The sequence below is a fragment of the Siniperca chuatsi genome, linkage group LG4, assembly GCF_020085105.1.
Source record: "Siniperca chuatsi isolate FFG_IHB_CAS linkage group LG4, ASM2008510v1, whole genome shotgun sequence".
Taxonomy (NCBI): Eukaryota; Metazoa; Chordata; class Actinopteri; order Centrarchiformes; family Sinipercidae; genus Siniperca; species Siniperca chuatsi.
Window position 1 is genome coordinate 963,436 of NC_058045.1, and position 19,065 is coordinate 982,500.

Genomic DNA, 19,065 nt, shown 5'->3' on the forward strand with positions numbered 1-19,065 from the left:
ACTCTGCTAATATATGAGATCTCTTGATTACATGTGACATAAGCTTTTCACTAACGCTCCCCTTCGTTCTCTGCTATGCCTAAAGGTAATTACAAGTGTGGTTGCTGCAACCAATGAGTGTCCACTGAAAAAGACCCACCCACATTCAGGTCAACGTATCCAGTAAACACGCCTGGTTTGATTCCTGCAGCATTACTCACTTTCTCAGCACGCAGGTTTTCTTTGAACAAAGGCACGGTTAAATCTGCAAATGTTCATTAACACCTGCCACCTTTTAAGCATTTTTTAGGTTTTTGAGCTCTTTCATAGAAAGCAGACGTCATACAGACATTTGGGTTTGAGTGCACCAGCCACCTTGGGTTACTAGACTGAGCCAGGCCTAATGGGAGGGGAACTATATACAGGACTTTTTACTGTGATTGTGCTGGCAACAATGAAGGGAGAACAGTGTGGCCACGATGTGTCAGCTGTGACTAAAAGACAAAGGTCAACTTACAGTTCGAAGAGCTGCAGATGTTCAAAGATTTGCCAGGACAATATGGTCAACATGGGGTTCTTGGACAGGTTTCTGAGGGAGAGAATGAGAAAGAGACAGACAGGTGAGACAGATGTGGATACTTCACTTCAAAATGACAACCAGAGCTCAGCGGTGTTAGCCCTACAGTTTTTATTCTGTCAGTGTTCGTGTTCAAAGATGAGTGCTGAAGTCCTGACGTCCCTTCCTGTGTACCCACTGCTCCACTAACGTCTACTGAATAACATGCTCTCTGTGTTTATTACTGATGTAAGTGAGTATCTACTACAGACCTTGCTGTTGCGACCACTTGATTATTTTAAAAAAAGCTAAACAACAACCTGATATATTAAGCTTTTTGAATAGAACATCCTGTGATGGCTGAGGATCCATCCCAGTTCTGCTGGCCAGGTTACATGAGTATGGAGAAATATGGTACATGGACTGCACTTGTATAGCGCCTTTCTAGTCTTCCAACCACTCAAAGCACCTCACACACTACATACTATACACTACAAGGGCAGCGGTTCAATCCCGGCTTCCCCCAGCCCACATGTCGCAGTGTCCTTGGGCAAGACGCCGAACCCCACACTGCTCCCGAGGAGTGCCTTCGGTGTGAGAGGGAATGATTCGTTTCTTTGGACTGATGAGCAGTTAGCCTGCCATCAGTGTGTGAATGTGATGTGTAGTGTGAAGCGCTTTGAGTGGTCAGGCCATCCATTTATCACATGATGCCAGCCTTTTCAAACATTTAAGGTGGTATTAAGACAGAATCTTAAAGAGTCTGTCTGATACATGACAAACCCTTCATTCTTAATGTTTCCTTAAATAGAATCCCTTAAACTTTTGAAGGCCCATCATCTTGTAATCATGACTTGTTAACAAGGTAATTATATAAATAAGTTCTGATTTTAGAATTAGCAGCCACAGACAGCTTTTGTAAGTTTGCAATTTGTCTTCTGAAAACATCAACAGTCACTGGTCTCGCCAACCTACAGGAAAAGAGAGTAAACACTAAACAGACTTACAGGTGGTGATAATAACAACTAACTGAATGAAAGAAATCATTTCTCATTTTACTGGTGAATAGAAGTGTTGTGAAGAGTTGCCACACAACATCTGTTCAAGTTATGAAAACACAAGCAAACACACACACACACACACACACACACACACACATATTCAGTCAGAGCAGAAGCTGCTGTATGTTCTTTGGCTTTTGTGTGGAGACACAATTACAGCAGTTGATACTGACTGCTGTCCTTTTCAGCTCAGAGGTTAGAGAGTGGAGATGGACTAGAGGAAGACATGACAGAAATAGAAAAATATTGAGTGAAAGACAAAAAACAGAAGGAGGAGAGGAAGACAAATGAGGAGAATGTGAGACTGAAGGTGAGAATGAGAAAGAGACACATGTGGTTTGAGTCACTTTCAGACCTGGAGACAGGAGCTGAGCAGATATTCAACACAGACTCTGTGACAAATTGTCTCACAACATTGGGACAAGAGGATGAATGTCCTCTCTGTCTGGAGAATGATGCAGCTCTCCAAAATAATTCCTTAATTGCATCTGACTCAAAACTGTGCAGCAGACCTGAACCACTTGTCCTGTGTCCCAATTCCATATTATACTCACACTATAAGCTGTGCTTGGAAGTACTACGTACATTTACTCAAATACAGTAGGCCTACTGTACTTAAGCACAATCTTGAGGTACTGTACTTGAGTTTGTACATTTTGTGCTACTGTATAGTTCTGCTCCACTCCATTTCAGAGGAAATTTTACTCCACTACATTTATTTGACAGCTATAGCTATTAGCTACTAGTTACACCTTATCAAAAGCAGTGTCTAGTTAAGGCCCCCTAGTTGATGTCTATGAGTTGTTAGCAGTTCCACCAAACTATTGGAGGCCCAAAGAGGTCAAATTATCCAATATTCCACAAAAAGCAAAGATTAAAAAAATGTAAATATATATATATAAATTTGCGTATCAGAACTTTTTTTTCTTTCCTCTCCCATTAATCATCTCGCAACACCTCAGATTAATCAGGTGACCATATGGTGGGACCCTGGGTTGGAAACCACTGGTCTAAACTAGCTAACTGTAACCTATATAAAGTAGTTAAAACTAGCTAACTGTATATAAAGTAGTTAAAACTAGCTAACTGTAGGCTATATAAAGTAGTTAAAACTAGCTAACTGTATATAGCTAACTGTATATAAAGCAGTTAAAACTAGCTAACTGTAACCTATATAAAGTAGTTAAAACTAGCTAACTGTATATAAAGCAGTTAAAACTAGCTAACTGTAGGCTATATAAAGCAGTTAAAACTAGCTAACTGTATATAGCTAACTGTATATAAAGCAGTTAAAACTAGCTAACTGTTTATAGCTAACTGTATAGCCTATAAAGCAGTTAAAACTAACTAACTGTATAAAGTAGTTAAAACTAGCTGACTGTATATAAAGCAGTTAAAACTAGCTCCACCTCGAGCAGCTACGACAGTAAAATGCTGCTCTAACATTGATGCTTCAGTATTAACAATCTAATAATGTCAGACAGAATCAGATATCAATCACAGGAGACATTTTACTGCACAACCAGTATGTTTACTGGTGATACTTTAAGTACATAAAGCTCATAATACTTCTGTACTTTTTACTCAAGTAAGATTTTTAATGCAGGACTTATTAGTTGGACTTGCAGAATTAAGTCTATTATCATATACAGTAATTATTTCATTATCATTTATAGCACTTTAAAGCTGGAATGCAGAACTTTTGTCTCCCCCTTCTGGCAGTGAGAGTAATTTCACAAACACTGTCGACACGTGCTGATGATGTATGCCTACAGTGAGCCCCAGGCTCGTGTTCAGAAATAGTTACAGTGAAAGACTGTAATAATAATAGATTACAAATAAACTACTATAAGTTATTTTCCAACATACTTCTTGCCGTCTTGTTTCGGGCTTTACGAGGTGGTCTTTTGTGCAGTTTCTATATGCCTATTGTATTTAACCTGCTGATACAATGTGTGGGTAAATAATTCATTTGAATTTTAAGTTAAACAAATCTTTCAATTTTCTCTTCTCTGTAGGCCAGATTGATGCATTTAATTGTTAAAAGTGACCAAATAATTGACTAAACCCCTAACCTGTTTGCATCGCTGTTAAAAGACTAACCAGCTGGATTATTATTCCTCCTTCCACATGTATTAGCATATAACGTTCGACGTGGGCAGTGTGATGTTTGCATGTATCATTGGCTGTGGCCTAGAAAGTAGAGGTCTTAAAACAATAAAAAAGAAATCAACTACTTGCATTGAGAGTCTATGATGAAATAAGACTTAATTTCAGTTCCCATCCTCTAAAGTTGGCTTATTAAACAGGTGAGTAACTGAATGCGTACACATTCATTACAAACAACTACATCTCCAGAGCATCACACACATTCAAAAATTATTACTCAATTATTACTAAATTAGTTATGTTAGGTCCCATGTTGCATATTAAAATCCAGTTAGAGCTGTATTGATGATTTCCTTGCCATTCATGTGTGAGTGGGTAGTGGACCAGACTCAGTCAGACAAAGAGCTTACATGTTCTGGGCATCACACATTCTTTAATGCATTCATTGATCCAGTGATATTTTTCATCCATAAACTCTCAGCTCTTTAGGCACCGTTGTGTGGGCAGCTGACTAAATCACGATCAGGGCTGAACAGATACACTTGATCAGTGATATTAGTGTTTTATCAAATTAAAAATCGAATAGTAACCAGTATAATGACATGAGGGAACTTCCTCCCTGACCATTGTCAGTCAGTATATGTTTGCCCGCACATTTAGTTTTGGAGGTGTTCTTCTCTCTCAGAATGTACTGAAAAACACGAGAGGTCACACTGAGTGGTGCTGTTGGGACCTCACCACATGGGGAACAAAGAAGTGGCCTACATGTTGAAATAAAAGCCTGAACAAAGAAACAGTGCCAAAACCCTTCAGGTCTGGTAAATCCCACCTGAGTGTGAGATAGTTTGAAACCAAATCCTAGATTCCTACTGGACGAGCCTCACAGGAGCACAGGAGACTCTTGTGCCATTCCACTGCAATGCAAGTTGCTACAGGAGGCGAGCTGCTTCGATTAACGTTTAACTAATTTCTCTAGGTGAAGGTCTTAACTCGGAGGTGAGAAACAGACTGGTTTGGTGACATTTTTGGATCCTGAAGGAGATTGTTATACACTTAACCATCTCATATACCTGCAGAAGGAAGATATGGATTTAAACATTTTCTTCACGGAAGAGAAGGCTAGCCGCTGCCCCCCGCTCACTTCCCACTAAGTTGACTCCGCTGTTTTCCTCAGCTGCCGCCAGAAGACCAACTTTGCTGCTGAACCCGCTGGCAGAGCCATACCCCGGCCACCGTCAGGATTCGAGCCTGAGAAGACTCCGCCGGATAACCCAAATGAACTGAACACATTCAATCGCTACCAAGAGCGATCTCAAGTGAGAGGCTTGTGTCTCGGCAGAGATAGGTTTATAACCGTGTGTTCCTGTAACCTTCATTGTTGTGTGATTTAGCTTTGCTGTGGGAAATAACAGATGGCCGCGTCCTGTGCTGCTGTGTTTCCCGTGTTAACCACGTAGTAGTTAGTTTTATTTGACACTGCGGTAAATATAATAACTGTGTTTTATCAGTTAAAAGTCCACTTACAGATAGCGTGGTAACCTAACTTAGCTACGCTCCATGCCATCTTGGTGAGGACGAGTAGAGTGCGTCCTCCATTTTGCTTCTTACTTCTTTTGTTTAAGTTTCAGGGGCCTGTCCACCATTTTGCACACACACACATGCTTGCTGGTTGTTGTATGTTTTATTGTGCTTAGAGTAGATGATAGTGTTTTATTGGCTGAAGTTTATTGATTATTGATTGGTGCTAAAGTTAAACTCTTGTTCTCCTAAAGAGCAGTTGCCTGTGGTTATTTGTGTATGTGTTGTAATAACAGCTGGTCGTGACAGTCAGTCGGATTCACCCTTACTGTATTTCTAACTGGACAATCCCTTTTTGAGACTATTCACGGTCTGGTTATTGGTCCCTGAGATCAGGGACCAATAAGTGGTGCCTCGCAATTATTATTCCTTCTTAATATTTTTTTTACAAACCTGCCCTACCAGATTCCCAACAGTGCTTTACACATCTAAGAAATGTGAGCAAGGTGGAATCAAAAAGTTGACCTAATTACCAGAGTTGAGGTTTTTCTCCCTTGTCTCACAGACATTTTATTACATTTAAGGGTAAACATGCCCATGTAAGATTTCAGTTCTGGATGATTTGGTAACATCTGTGATTACTGGTGGTTACAGCAAGTGTGTCTTTATAATACAGGTCTCAGATTTCCATTTGAGATGACTCAGGTATGGACCACTGGGGCAGCAAACACAATTCGAGCAGCTACTCTGTCAGAAGAAGAGCATCTGGCGTGCTGGTTTACAGCGCATCCAAACATACTGTGGGCAGAGAGGATTCATAGCATCACGTTGTTTAATAAAAACACAGTCAAAAGAAGACAGTCAACAACGTCGTCCTTCTGTCATCAACCTGAACTCATGAAACATGCAGGCAATAAAGAGAATCAAAATGGGGTTTGATAAAATGAAAATCTTAAGGATTACAACCTACATGTTGGGAAACACACTTGTTTCATTACTTGTCTTCTTCAGAGTCAGTTGAGATGACTGACAAAGAGAATTACCAAGCAGATTATTTTGTCAAACTACTTTTTCAAAAGTCAGGAATTTATTTTCATGCTCAAATGTATGTTATGTATCTGAAAAAGGCAAACACTTTACAAAAAAAACCTTTTTTTGCCCTCATTTGCATAAAGTTGAACATTTTCACCTTTTGACCTTCAGCCTTTTTTCACATAACTGGTCAGTCCTGCTTTGCCTGGAATCCCACAGTGCCTTGCAAAGTGCTTGTATGCTCTGTAATTGTGAGAACTATTAGTTGGTGTGTTATGAAGATGCTGGTTTGCTCCTGGAGTACACTTCTACATCACCGCAGCAAGGTGACAAGTGAAACCCCTGACAATGCTACCATGCTGATGATTAGCACATACAGTATAACGTTTATCATGTTCACCATCTTAGTTTGGTGTGTTAGCATGCCAACATTTGCTAATTAGCACCAGCTGAGGCTGATGGGAGCGTCAGCAGCTCTGCAGGTGTTTGGTCAGAAGTGTCGGACACGTTAACACGTCGACCTGATGGTGGCGCTAGATGGAAAGTCAGAGGATCAGCGGAGTTTTTACAGTTCATCCTGAGGGGAGCATGAATGTCTGAACAATATTTTGTGCCAGTCCAAATTGCAATTGCATTAGCTGATGTGGTCGTTTCATTCATGCTTTACCAACATTGTCTCATTCACCTGCTGTTTCAACAACCAGTCATGACTTGGTATTGGTATTAAAAAGAGAGTTGTTGGTTACTGGGGAGGTTTGTTGAAGGGGAAGGAAACAAAGCTCAGCCGGACAATGTACAACTGTTTATTGAATTTGTATCACCATGGAATACATTTGTTCAGCAAATATTAGACGAATGTGGCTTTTCATACCTTTGGTTGGATCAGATGTGTGATACTATCAAATGGCTGAAGCTGGCAGTTGAACGGAGGTTAAAAGATCAGTTCCCGCAAAAGTGGCACTATGAGCTCCAGAGTACGGTATCGTGTGACCTATATTGGGAATTTAAAGAGGACTTTACGTTTTAAAAGTATCTACTTTGTGGAAAGAGGAGCTATGCCCAGGCTATTTGTAATTTTTGAGTTTCTAATAGCAGACTTCCTAAAATAACAGGAAGACACAAATGCCTGGAAAGGAATAAAAGGTTTTGTAAATTATGTAATGACAACTGCCTGGGGGATTGATGTTTTGTTTGAATGTAAAAACACAAGCATTATTGGAAACAAGTGGCTGCATGGAAGATAGAGAAGGAAAAATACTTTCAGTAACCTTTAACATTAGTGTATAATTTGGAAACTATTGAGCAGTTATATAAATAAAATACAATTTACAAGGCTAAAACATGCAAAAACTGTTCTTGGGGCTGCAACTAATCATTATTTTCATTATCAACAAACCTGCTGATTGCCTGACCAACAGTCCAAACAATTAACAATTAATGAATAATTCAGTTGCCAATTAATTTACAAACTGTTTCTCTCTTAAGAAGATCCAGAGATTTTCAGCTATGTTTTGCTCATCAGTTTCCTAGGACAACAATATTAAATAAATTCAATAAGAAACGTTATTAAGACATTATTATTATTAACATAATCAGTGCTTAGATTGGGGAGCATCCGTAAAGTGTGCATGTGAAGAATAAAAGGCAACTCAATATTTGCACTGGTGTCACAGTGCTGGTCAGTTGTGAATACGGTTTTAGATGCAGCTGTCTTTATTGAAAAGCTGGTCAGCAGGCAGAGCAATGCTCTAACTGTGTCAAGGGAAGGGCTGTAATTCCCTCTGCCCTCCACTGCTACATTTTATTTATTATTTATTTGAAAAGGGCCAATGTACATTAATCAACATTCAAGCAAATGTACTGTAAATGCACCCAAAATAGCTGAAAGGCAGTCCCGTTGCCTGATGTTGTTAAGCATCCTAAAATAATAAAATATAATACAATATGTGCAAGTTAAAAACACTGCATTGTGTTAAAGGCATATCCAATACAATTAAACAATATAAGCTACTTGTAGCATAGCATATGATAGAGGTATTACAGTCAAGTTAAGGGTAAATTAAAATAGTACTAGTGTTGACATTTTTGATTCTCATTAAGCCATTTCTTAACATTACACTAAAACGAATAATATGATGGGGACTCTAATTGATTGTGGTACTGAATTCCATTGATGTGATGCTGTGAAGGAAAACACGGCCTGGCTAAATGCAGTTTTTCTTAGTGGGGCTGTGCAGTCCCCCCTAGCTGCACCTCTAGTTGCTCTGTTTGCAGTAGATTTGAAATTGATTAACCCAGACAGAGGAGGGGAAGCTAAACCATGCACAATCTTATAAACCATTTTTATATTTGATGAAAATTTCCCAGCTAAGCAGATTATACTTCTTTAGAATATGACAATGAAGAAAACTGAACAAAAAAACAACCAACCAAAAACTGACAAACTTATCAGACAATAGGTGATGTGGGAGAGAACCATTGAATGGAAGTATATCTTGGCTGCCTCAATTGATAGGAAGTTTCTGGTAAACCTGAAATTTGCCAAACTGAACTTTACTTATTACAGACCCTTTTTATGTGGGTATTGAAGCCGAGGTTTGAATCTATGTGTACTCCTAAATATTTGTATTCTGAGACAACTTGTAGTCTCTCTCCTGAGATGAGAATATCTTGCTCTACATCTATGCTGTGGCCTTTCGAGAAAAACATGCAAACTGTTTTCAACAAGTTCAGTTGCAAACAACATTGGTGAAGCCAGGATGTGACCTTCAACATGACTGCTGTTTGCTTGATTGCAACATCTTCTGCAGTTTTACCGTGAGTAAAAATAACTGTATCATCAGCATACATTATGATGTCACATTTTCCACACACAGAAAGCAGATCATTAATGTACATGCTGAACAGGATTGGACCCAGTACAGAGCCCTGTGGGACACCAGTGGACAGAGATAGTGGGTTTGATTTATGATGATTGATTTTGACAAGTTGGGAGTGAAATGAGAGGTAGATTTGGTAAGGTTGAGAAAGACTGTGGAAAAATTTAAGTTGAGTAGTTTATGCAGTAGAATGATATGATTAACTTAATTCTTCCTTAATTTTTTTTCAAATACCTTTGATATTATGGGTAAGATACTAATGGGCCACCACCTTTGAATATAGGGTCCACAACAGCAGGCTTCCATGAAGTAGGAAACCTCCCTTGATCCAATGAGGTTTTAATGATATGCTTCAGTGATTTAACTATGGAGGAATTGATCTCTTTCAGCATGAGTGTGTCCAGACCATAAACAGCTAAACCTTAACCCTTGATGACTTGAGAGATGCAACTACTTTTACAACCTCTGTCTCAGATACCGGTCTTAGCAAAGCACATGCATTGCTTTGTTGAACTGGGAAACTCTGGGCTATGGTAGCCACTGACTCAACAAAATAATGATTGAGGGCCTGTGCCACATCAGCTGGACACTGTAAGAGTGTGTCATTGACCTTTTAATTCAATTGGCTTTGTTATGATATTGTTTTGTCTGGTTAATTTTTTAATCTGACTCCATATAGCTTTTGAGTTACTGTAAGAATTTTCAATGACGTGATGAAGTCCACCTTTGCTTTTCTCAGTTCTCTTATTACCCTGTTGCATTGTAAATGTATGCCTATCGTGGGACAGCTTTGATTTTGTGGCTATTTTTAAAGCATTGTCCCGCTGTCCCCAAAGAATTCCTTATTGCTAGCATGAGTAGTAAACTGCCTGTAGATTGAGTAAAATGTGTTGTGTGTATATACTATATATATTACACATTTGTGACTTTGTGATACTATTCTATTACTAAATATTAGGTCAATTTGGGTGCTTGTGCTGTTTGTTATTCGTGTGAATGTACACACTTATGGCACTGGAAGGCACTTTGGATGAAAGCATCCACTAAATGGCACACATACAGTGGCAGCCACTCAGAATTGCCGCTCCCAACTGAAGGCCTCTCGGCTGCTAGCCGACTGTCCCAGAGCAGAGCTCACTGCCTTCCCCCTCACACTCAGTCCTCTCAACATGCAGAGGGTGTCCTTTGGAAAGGTCAACCTGACTACAATAAGGCAGAAAAGCAAAGCCTCATATTTAAAACACTCTACACACACCAAATGTGAAAAATGTTTGTGTGTGCATGTGTATGTGTGTATGTGTTACAATTTAGAATGAGCAATGAGGGAAATAAGTCATGACCATGAGAAGGTCAGGGGCTGTGTGTTTGTGAGCATTGTGTGTGTGTTTATCTTGTTTACAGAGGTGTGTGTATTTCTACATGTGTATGTGTGTGAGTGTGTAAATGTGTGTGTTAGAATCCTACAGCATATGAAGGTCAATCTGGTAACACTAAATGCCAAAAAATGGTTTCCTCTCTCGCTGTGACACACACACATTACAGAATACTAATAGTATATATAATATAGTAAAGCTAGCCATACGTGACCTTCAAACTATCCTTGCTATCAAGCGTATACTGTAGTAAAAGATTGTGTATGGACTACTGTATGAAATATTGTGTCAGAGAGGTTTTTATTCAACTCTGTGGTGATGTCTGAGGTCCTAGATTGAGTTTGTGCTGCATTAAAGGGGCACGTTAATAAAACTGAGGGATTCACAAGGGACTGATAGAAAAGAATGTCCAATTTGAAGCAGCAGAGGCTGAGATATGCTGACTTTTAGTTCCTTGTATGGGTCAACCTCCAAAAACACTGGATCCTACAGTCCCCGATAAGTAGCCTCTTTCGTTAGATCTGTCATGCCTGGTAAATGGCCACATCTTTTAAATTCCATCCTTAAGTTCATGACACAGGGTTTCTTACTCTTTAAAGTCAGACTTTGTAGCGTCTGTTGAACTTCAGCCACTGCTGCCTCAAGTGACTTAGGGCAAGTGACGTACGTAAGGCCGTAGCAACAAAATCTGAATCTGTTCTCAAATGTGCAAGGGTGAGTTTTATTGCTTAAGAATTTAAGTTTTCAATTGGAAGAATCTGGATTTTAAAATATTGAAAACAAGGCTGTCATTTGAAACTCTGGGATCTCTACTAGAATTTCAAATAACCTTTTTTTAAATCACAGTTATAATAAAAATAAAAAATATGTAATGTGTTGAGTGAAAATTCCAGCACAGAATGCTGATTATATTTTGGTGAAGAGATCACCTCCTTTTACTCACCCAGCTTTTCATATTTTAATTTCAGATGTCATTTGCTTTTGACAAACTGTTTCTTTCTCTAGGTGTGTGATTGCTTTCTCTCAGAGGTGTATAGAATGAAGTTATCTGTGCATTTTTTTGGGACAACCTTCAAGGTTTGTTTTGAATTTAAATTTAAAAAATCAAAAGGAGTGAATTCATCACTGTGGACTGAGGACTAGCAAGGTTCTGCTAATCCTCTGAGAATTTGGTTGAAGAAGCATTTTGAACTGGCTTGCAACTTGTGACTTTTTCTGTGTTAACAAACATCAGTTGCATTGCATTGTTTGCAGGAAGTTTTTCTTGCCACTGTCGCCAAGTGCTTGCTCATGGTGGGATTTGTTGGGTCTCTGTAAATAATATTATAAAGAGTTCGGTCTAGACCTGCCCTATAGGAAAAGCGCAATGAGATCACTTCTGTTATGAATTGGCGCTATATAAATAAAATTGAATTGAATACTTTATAACTCCCTATAATGCTGGAGGAATGGGACTCATGGTGACAGGTAGTCTGCTTACAGCCCACAGAGACGGGGCTTCAGGGACCTTACACTGTGTCTACATAGGAGGCGTAGCATTAGCAGCATGTTAGCAGAGCAGCAGCAGCTTCAGTGCTCCGTCTGTGTCTACACAGGATGTGTTCAGGCACAGTATTGAGTGCAGGTCACCTGCGTTTTACCAGCGCTCAGAGCCCAACACACAATCACTGTAGTTACATGCATAAAATGGCAGAAAATAGAACTGAAGCATAAAATTACTCTTGGGGGTTGCGCTTACGTGTTTATAGCATGAGTGAGCCATATGCAGCCTGTGTAGACAGCTGGATTGATTGAAATAGAAATGTGTCTGTTACGTCAGACTCGCGTGAGATGGAAAACGTGGCTGTATAGACACGCTGTTACACAGAAGCCTAGCGCCGGGAACACACAGGAGGCGGAGGCGCCACAAAGCGCCACACTAGCTCAGTTCTCCTGCGAGCAGTAGCCTGGCTGTTCACAGCCGAAGAGCTGATCTTTATAATAACCTCATGAACTTAGAACGTAAAGCTTTTTATGTGTTTCTGCAGGGCGTCGCTTCTTCTGCAACAATGAACAGCGGGGGAGGGGCAGAGAAATCAGAAGGGTTTATAATAGATTATCAGTGTGTTTTCTTGCCAGAAGCGCTCGCTGCACACGAAAAAAATAGATCAGACGCTGAAACAATCGCTGCTGAGCGCGAGCCGACAGCGGAGCTCCGCACTGTGGCGCGCTCTGTCGGAACAGCCCAAATGATTAACATGGGCACCGAAAGGAAGCAGGCAGCGCTTCAGGGCCTCTGTGTGTCCCCGTGTCAAGCAAACACTGAGTAGTTGAGCAGGCATGGACATCCAGGATCAAATGGGCAGAAGCCAAAACCGAATTAACGCAACATTATGCAACGATTTTACCTTAAAACAACAGCTTCATTTTGATGGTACACTGACTTGTAATAGGAAGAATGGCGCCTCTTTCATCCCCACTGTAACTTGGGTCCATTAACCACCAACTATGGGTCTTCAGCTGGCTATAAGAAGAAGCTAGCTCGGTATTCTCAGTATGGACATCATGGCAGAGGCGACGAGCCCGAAGAGGACGTTGACGGAGGAAGCTAAGAAGAGAAAAATAGAGAGCGACCGAGCAAGAGGGCGGACAAGAGTAAATCTCGAACTGGCTTTTACTCGTTGCCGAGAGCTTTGTGAAATTAAAAGGCTGCAAGACCACAGCTGGCCTTCTTGCTGTTGGACTACTAAGTAATATTAGCTGGCTTGCTACATCTTGTGTTGTTGCACTAACTTGATGTTTGGCTGTGTTAGCAAAGTTGTCGACTCGCTAGTTTTTGATCATAAGCGAAGTCAGTCCATTTCGACAGAGGTTTAGCGAGGCATGATTTGTATTTACGACAGTGGTGTAAAAATGAATTGCACTCCGAAACTGTAGGGGCCAAAATACCAATTCTTGCATAATAGGGCTTTAAATCCATGAAGGCAAACACTGAAAGCACACAGATGGAAAATCAAAACGGTTTGATTTTCCATCTGTGTGCTTTCACTGAAGGCAGACCGGCAGATGAGATTCATCAACACATCAGCATTTTATGATCTCTCTTCAGAACACTGTAGCAACAGCTTGTCACTGCCACTATGGGTGCTGATGCTGATCCTGGAACCCTAACCATCACCCCAGACACACGTCAACATCATTCGTTTGTTGAAATGTCTATTACGACTTGTGTTTCCATTCACCTGACAAGGAACTGTAGTGGGCATAGGAATTACGAGTCTTGTCTGTCAGAAGCAAAGGTGGAAGCAGCGTGACCTCATAGGAAAGAGGTCTGGGTGGATGGATGGACAACAAAACGTGTGACTTTGACATGGGAGACTGCTGTTTGCTTCCGGCTTCCTACTGACAGTTACACAATCATTCCCTAACTTTAACCAAGTGGATTTTGTGCCTAACCCTAACCAAACCTTAACTATAGCAGAGGTGGCAGATTGGCAAACACACATACAGTATAAAAGGTCATATGTAACAGTTTGGGAAGGCACTGACTAACCACTTATTGGGAACTGCCCCTGGCACTCACAGCCGTACACGCCAGTGAGTTCATTTTAACACAGCGGACATGTCAAACAGACAAAAGAAGCAGGGAACAGGATGTGCTAGTCTGGGGAGCAAATGTGACAAAGCCGCTGCTTTTCTTGAGAGTTGACACTCGTTGACACTGTGAAGTAGGACTGCGGTGTATCCTGGTGACTTGATGCACATCAGCCTGCAATGACGCGCATCAAGATGCCGCCTGCTGGCCAGGACTGGTGCCCAGGATACATGCTGTTAAACTGACATTTTCCTAATGTTTCCTCAGTTTAAGTATGAACAGCCACTCTTGACTTTGGAATCAGTAGTTTGAGAAAAACAAAATTGGAACTCAAAGTCTACTTACTACCTTTTCTGGAGCAATCATTCCCTGCAAATGGAGTTTGCTCAGTTCAGTGAGCATACTCCATCTGCTGGGGAAGACTGAGATGTGGTTAAAAACTGGGTAAAGCTAGTAAGGTGACCTTGAGTTAAGATTTCTTTGGGACATTTCTTAGTTTAGTTGTAATAGTTTGTTACAGATTACAGCTTGTATTTTGTGCAAAACTTTGTGTACAGTGAGGTTTTTGAAAAAAAAAACAATGAATGAAAAAATAATGAATAGCTGCCAAGTTATTGGTAAGTTTAGACTAGTTTTTTCCTGTCTTGCTGTTATTATTATTATTATTATTATTATTATTATTATTTTCGTCTGTATCCTGCTTAGTCCAATTGAAGATACTTTAAAACACATTTCCATTTCCACATTTCCTCTTCACTTCCCTGACATTCATGTTTGGTAAATACAACACTGCCCCCTCGTGCATGTACAAGCACCTACATAAACATCTGCACACACTGGCCTTTAAGCTCACTACTCAGTCATCGTCAAACATGTCTGACATGTTGATGATATGCTGTTTTTGCATAGATTCATGGAAAGCTAATGAAATCACCTGAATTGATTTTATTGTCATCAATTGTCATACTGTCTCTGCTTCTGTTGTGAGCAGCTGTATTATCGAACTAAAAATGTCCCGGCTCTATTGTCCTCTCTGCTCTGTCCTTTGTTCCACAACACATCAGTGTGGCCTTAATAAGACATCACCACAGAGCCTCTAACGGATGTGCATGACGATGGCCCGAGCCCCGGCATGCTATTAGCATCTCCTCCTCTGTTTGCATATCTGAGTGTGTGTGTGTGTGTGTGTGTGTGTGTGTGGGGGGCGATATAGAGACAAAATATGTGGAGCTGAACCTCTGCATATGTTAAAACAAACAGCTTTAAGATAATAACTGTGTTGTTGCCTTTAAACACTGATTTTATTTCTGCCATTAACCCTTTCGCGTATCGTCTTGTTCTTTTTATTGTTATATATGACCGGATCTATATCCACATAGGTCGCTACATATGACCAACTTTCTTAAATTTCCTTTCTTAATTGTTTAAGATACAATTCATTGCTGTCAACTATTTTAAAGTCAGGAAAATTAAAAAATGGATATTTTTATTCCTGCCGATTGTTTGAGCATTTGAAAAAAAGTAAGTAAGTCGGTGGGTTTTGTTCTGTTTAGTTCATTGTCGAGTGTGCCTCGGTCCAAACAAAAGAACAGACTCAGTGTATGGAGCCTGAATGCAGTGATTGCAATGGTCCAGAGAGTGCAGGCTAATGGGGAGGAGTGTGGAAATCACCTATTGGTCTGTCTGAGCAGTGGACATTTTGTTTAATATTTAGATGTATGACACGTCATGTACCTACTGTAAACTGACCAATAGGCCAACGAGAATACACATTATTTGTTGCTAGATTTCTGGTTGATACGGAACCTCAGTTGTGTCTGACAACCCTGTCTAACATAATAATAATATGGCAGATCACAAAAATGGGGATACTGAACATGTCAGTCAAATGTACATTGACATTTCATTTGTGATCGCCCAAAATATCTGATTTTGCAATACAATATCCATCCAGTTATCTGTAGAAAGACAAAAAATGCAGTGTTTATCAACATTTAACTGAAACCACCATCTTTCTCTACGGAAGCCATGAAAGGCAAGCAATTTTTTCTTTCTGTTAGTCCAAGTTCCTTAAAAAATGCATTTCTTCTGTGAAAGCCCTGAAAGGCAAGTGTTTGTTGTTGTAATACCCATTTAGGCCACAAGAGGCAGAACTGCACCACGAGGCTGAAGTCTTGCAGTCCCTGATGCGCCCCGGTAGCAGCACGCATGCTTTGTTCCAGGTGGGTTTTAATGTCTCCATGCACTCTCAACACAAGCTACATACAGTATATTGTGTGTTAGCAACTTATGTAACATTACTGTCATGTCTTTTTTTTGGCTAGCGCTAATCTGCCGTTAGCAATAACGTCCGAAAAAAACTCCTAAAATACCGTCACACACGATAGGCGGACAAAAATCTTAGCAAATGGGTAGTCCACAGTTTGTTACATATCAGCTGGGCATGACAAGGTTTGAGAACTGAATTGTCTGTGGTTCAGCTGTCAACGGAAGGACTGATTAAGAATAAGCATCAGACTATAATTATAATATTCAATAAACAGGATCCAATTTTATATCATAAATATGAATAATAACCATATTAATTTAAATTGCCAACATCAAAATGTATCTGAAGTGCTTCTTCTGTTGTGTATAGCTTTCATTAAATGTACAAAATTAACCTTTTCTCTTAGCAAGTGCCCGAATGTCCCACTCATAAGGGTCATTTTTGAACTCTTTCTTGGTAAAACATCCCACTCATCAAGGGCGCCTAGTTATAGTTAAAAGTGGGGGTGCAAGATCAGTGACACAGGCAAAGGGAGGTATGGCAGGAACATTTTCATTTAAGTAACGCTTGAAAGTGTCATCTCTGCAATATAGCGCCTTCAGTCATGACCAATATAGCTGCTGTTAAAAAACAACAAGGAACAATAAGAGGGCATTCCAATTCACATCATCAGGCACATCATTTTAATTAGGAAGGAAAACATGCACATAAAAGGGCAACAGTGTACTGCAAACTGCCGTCAGAAACTGAGTAGGTACAATCAGCTGATAATTAGCCTGATCAGCCACCGTCAGTAATCAATACACACACTTTTAACCATTAATCAAACCAATAACTAACAGCAGTCAACGTCAGACAACCGTATCGTACTTTAGCAGTTACCTAGTTTCTGTAGTGGTGACAAGATGTTAAAAAATATACATATTAGCAGTTTGAATTAAAACAGTGTCCAGATGACTACGACTGAAACCTTTTCTACGATAGAACACTCCTGGACGAATGAGGGACTACTCCGTCTTAGTTTGAATTAAACTTAAGCTCCCTGCGCTCTCTGCCAAACTCCCTTTAAGAAATCTGACATTAACAATTCCCTACGTGTCCGAAAAAAACCCACATAACTCTAGACACACAAGATAAAGGGCGTCATACGTCAATAATTTTCATGTCAATTCGGCATCAATATAATCCATAAAATAAACTGTATTTCTGCACATTTTGGATTTTGTTGGCTCAACTCGCTACCAGCCTCTGTTGGTTAGCTGCGCTATATTAGTCGGACAACACAGTAGAAATGACAGGCGAACTGTTTCAAAAACTACAATTTCTCACTAAAATAAGTTCTGGTTGGTGGATCAGATACAGGCCGAATTAAACACCGACTCGTAACACTGTGAATTCACCGCCTATCGTGTGTGACGGTATTTGAGGAGTTTTTTTCGGACGTTATTGCTAACGGCAGATTAGCGCTAGCCAAAAGAAAGACATGACAGTAATGTTACATAAGTTGCTAACACACAATATACTGTATGTAGCTTGTGTTGAGAGTGCATGGAGACATTAAAACCCACCTGGAACAAAGCATGCGTGCTGCTACCGGGGCGCATCAGGGACTGCAAGACTTCAGCCTCGTGGTGCAGTTCTGCCTCTTGTGGCCAAAATGGGTATTACAACAACAAACACTTGCCTTTCAGGGCTTTCACAGAAGAAATGCATTTTTTAAGGAACTTATTTTTCCTATCCTATCCTATTATTTACTGTGAATCTGAGTTTCATTAACAGTATCTTAAAATCATTAAAACACGAATCAGAATGAATTAATCTGAGTGAGAAAGCAGCATAGTGGTGAGTATGACATGACTGTAGTTGTACTGATGTGGAAATGTCCATTATGCTCAAGTTGACAGCCATTAGAGTACAGGTAATCTATTCTTTTTTTTCCTCCACCATTTTCCCCAACCTGTACTTGTTCAAAAAGACCAGCTATTAATTGAGGACGGACTTTAGATTTTCTTTATTTAACTTATTGATTTTGTATGTTTGTTTGTTTTCTTTTACTTTAATCTATAGCTCTTTTTATGTGTATATATATCTATGGCATAAGTTATTCTCTCCTCACCTACATGTGTATTTACTAATGTATTTTTTAATTCATTTATGTTAGATATATTTATTTAATTAAGAAAGTCCTCCAAGATTAGTGCTATGTCAGAGCTGCTGTAAGTCACTGTTAATTCCAGAAACATCACCTTCATTCATAAGCAGTGCAATCACATGCTGCCCATTAACCGGTCTGAACCCAGCCTCTTGAAGTCTATGTTATGGGGACTCACTGGTGTGACAAGTCTGCAGTCCTTTGTTAAGTCTGCAGCTGCATGTGAAGCCTGTGAGGCTAAAGTCTGGTGGAAGTTGGTGGAGATTGGGTTTTTGGACTGGAAAGTTATCATGGAGCCAAATACTTTATCTTTTGTCATGACGATGGTGAGGTAAGAGTTCACGTTACAAAGTAGTCTACCAGGAATGTGCGGTGCATGTATTTGAATGTTTGCCTGATGACACCGCGTTGTGTTAGTTTGCGTTGTTTTGAGCGCTCTGTGTTCACACCCCTGCTGTGGCGCTGCTCTGGCCTCATTCCATTGAATGAGGGGGCTGCACTGCAGAGCTCCAGTCCGGCTGCCACAGTGCTGTGAGTGCTTGGTACTTGGAAGAACTTACATC

At 40.1% G+C, this 19,065-nt stretch overlaps 1 protein-coding gene and 1 long non-coding RNA gene across 2 annotated transcripts in view; one reads left to right on the top strand and one right to left on the bottom strand.

The window, feature by feature from the left end:
* Positions 1–19,065, bottom strand: part of ntrk3a (neurotrophic tyrosine kinase, receptor, type 3a) — a 286,883-nt gene that overhangs the window by 187,961 nt on the left and 79,857 nt on the right. The window contains exon 4 of the mRNA XM_044193839.1: positions 497–568. Coding sequence (XP_044049774.1) covers positions 497–568 — 72 coding nt within the window. The remainder of the gene's footprint in view (positions 1–496; positions 569–19,065) is intronic.
* The window catches only part of LOC122875079, a 6,291-nt gene continuing 5,450 nt past the window's right edge, over positions 18,225–19,065 (top strand). Inside the window, exon 1 of the long non-coding RNA XR_006377742.1 lies at positions 18,225–18,833. This is a non-coding gene — a long non-coding RNA (uncharacterized LOC122875079). The remainder of the gene's footprint in view (positions 18,834–19,065) is intronic.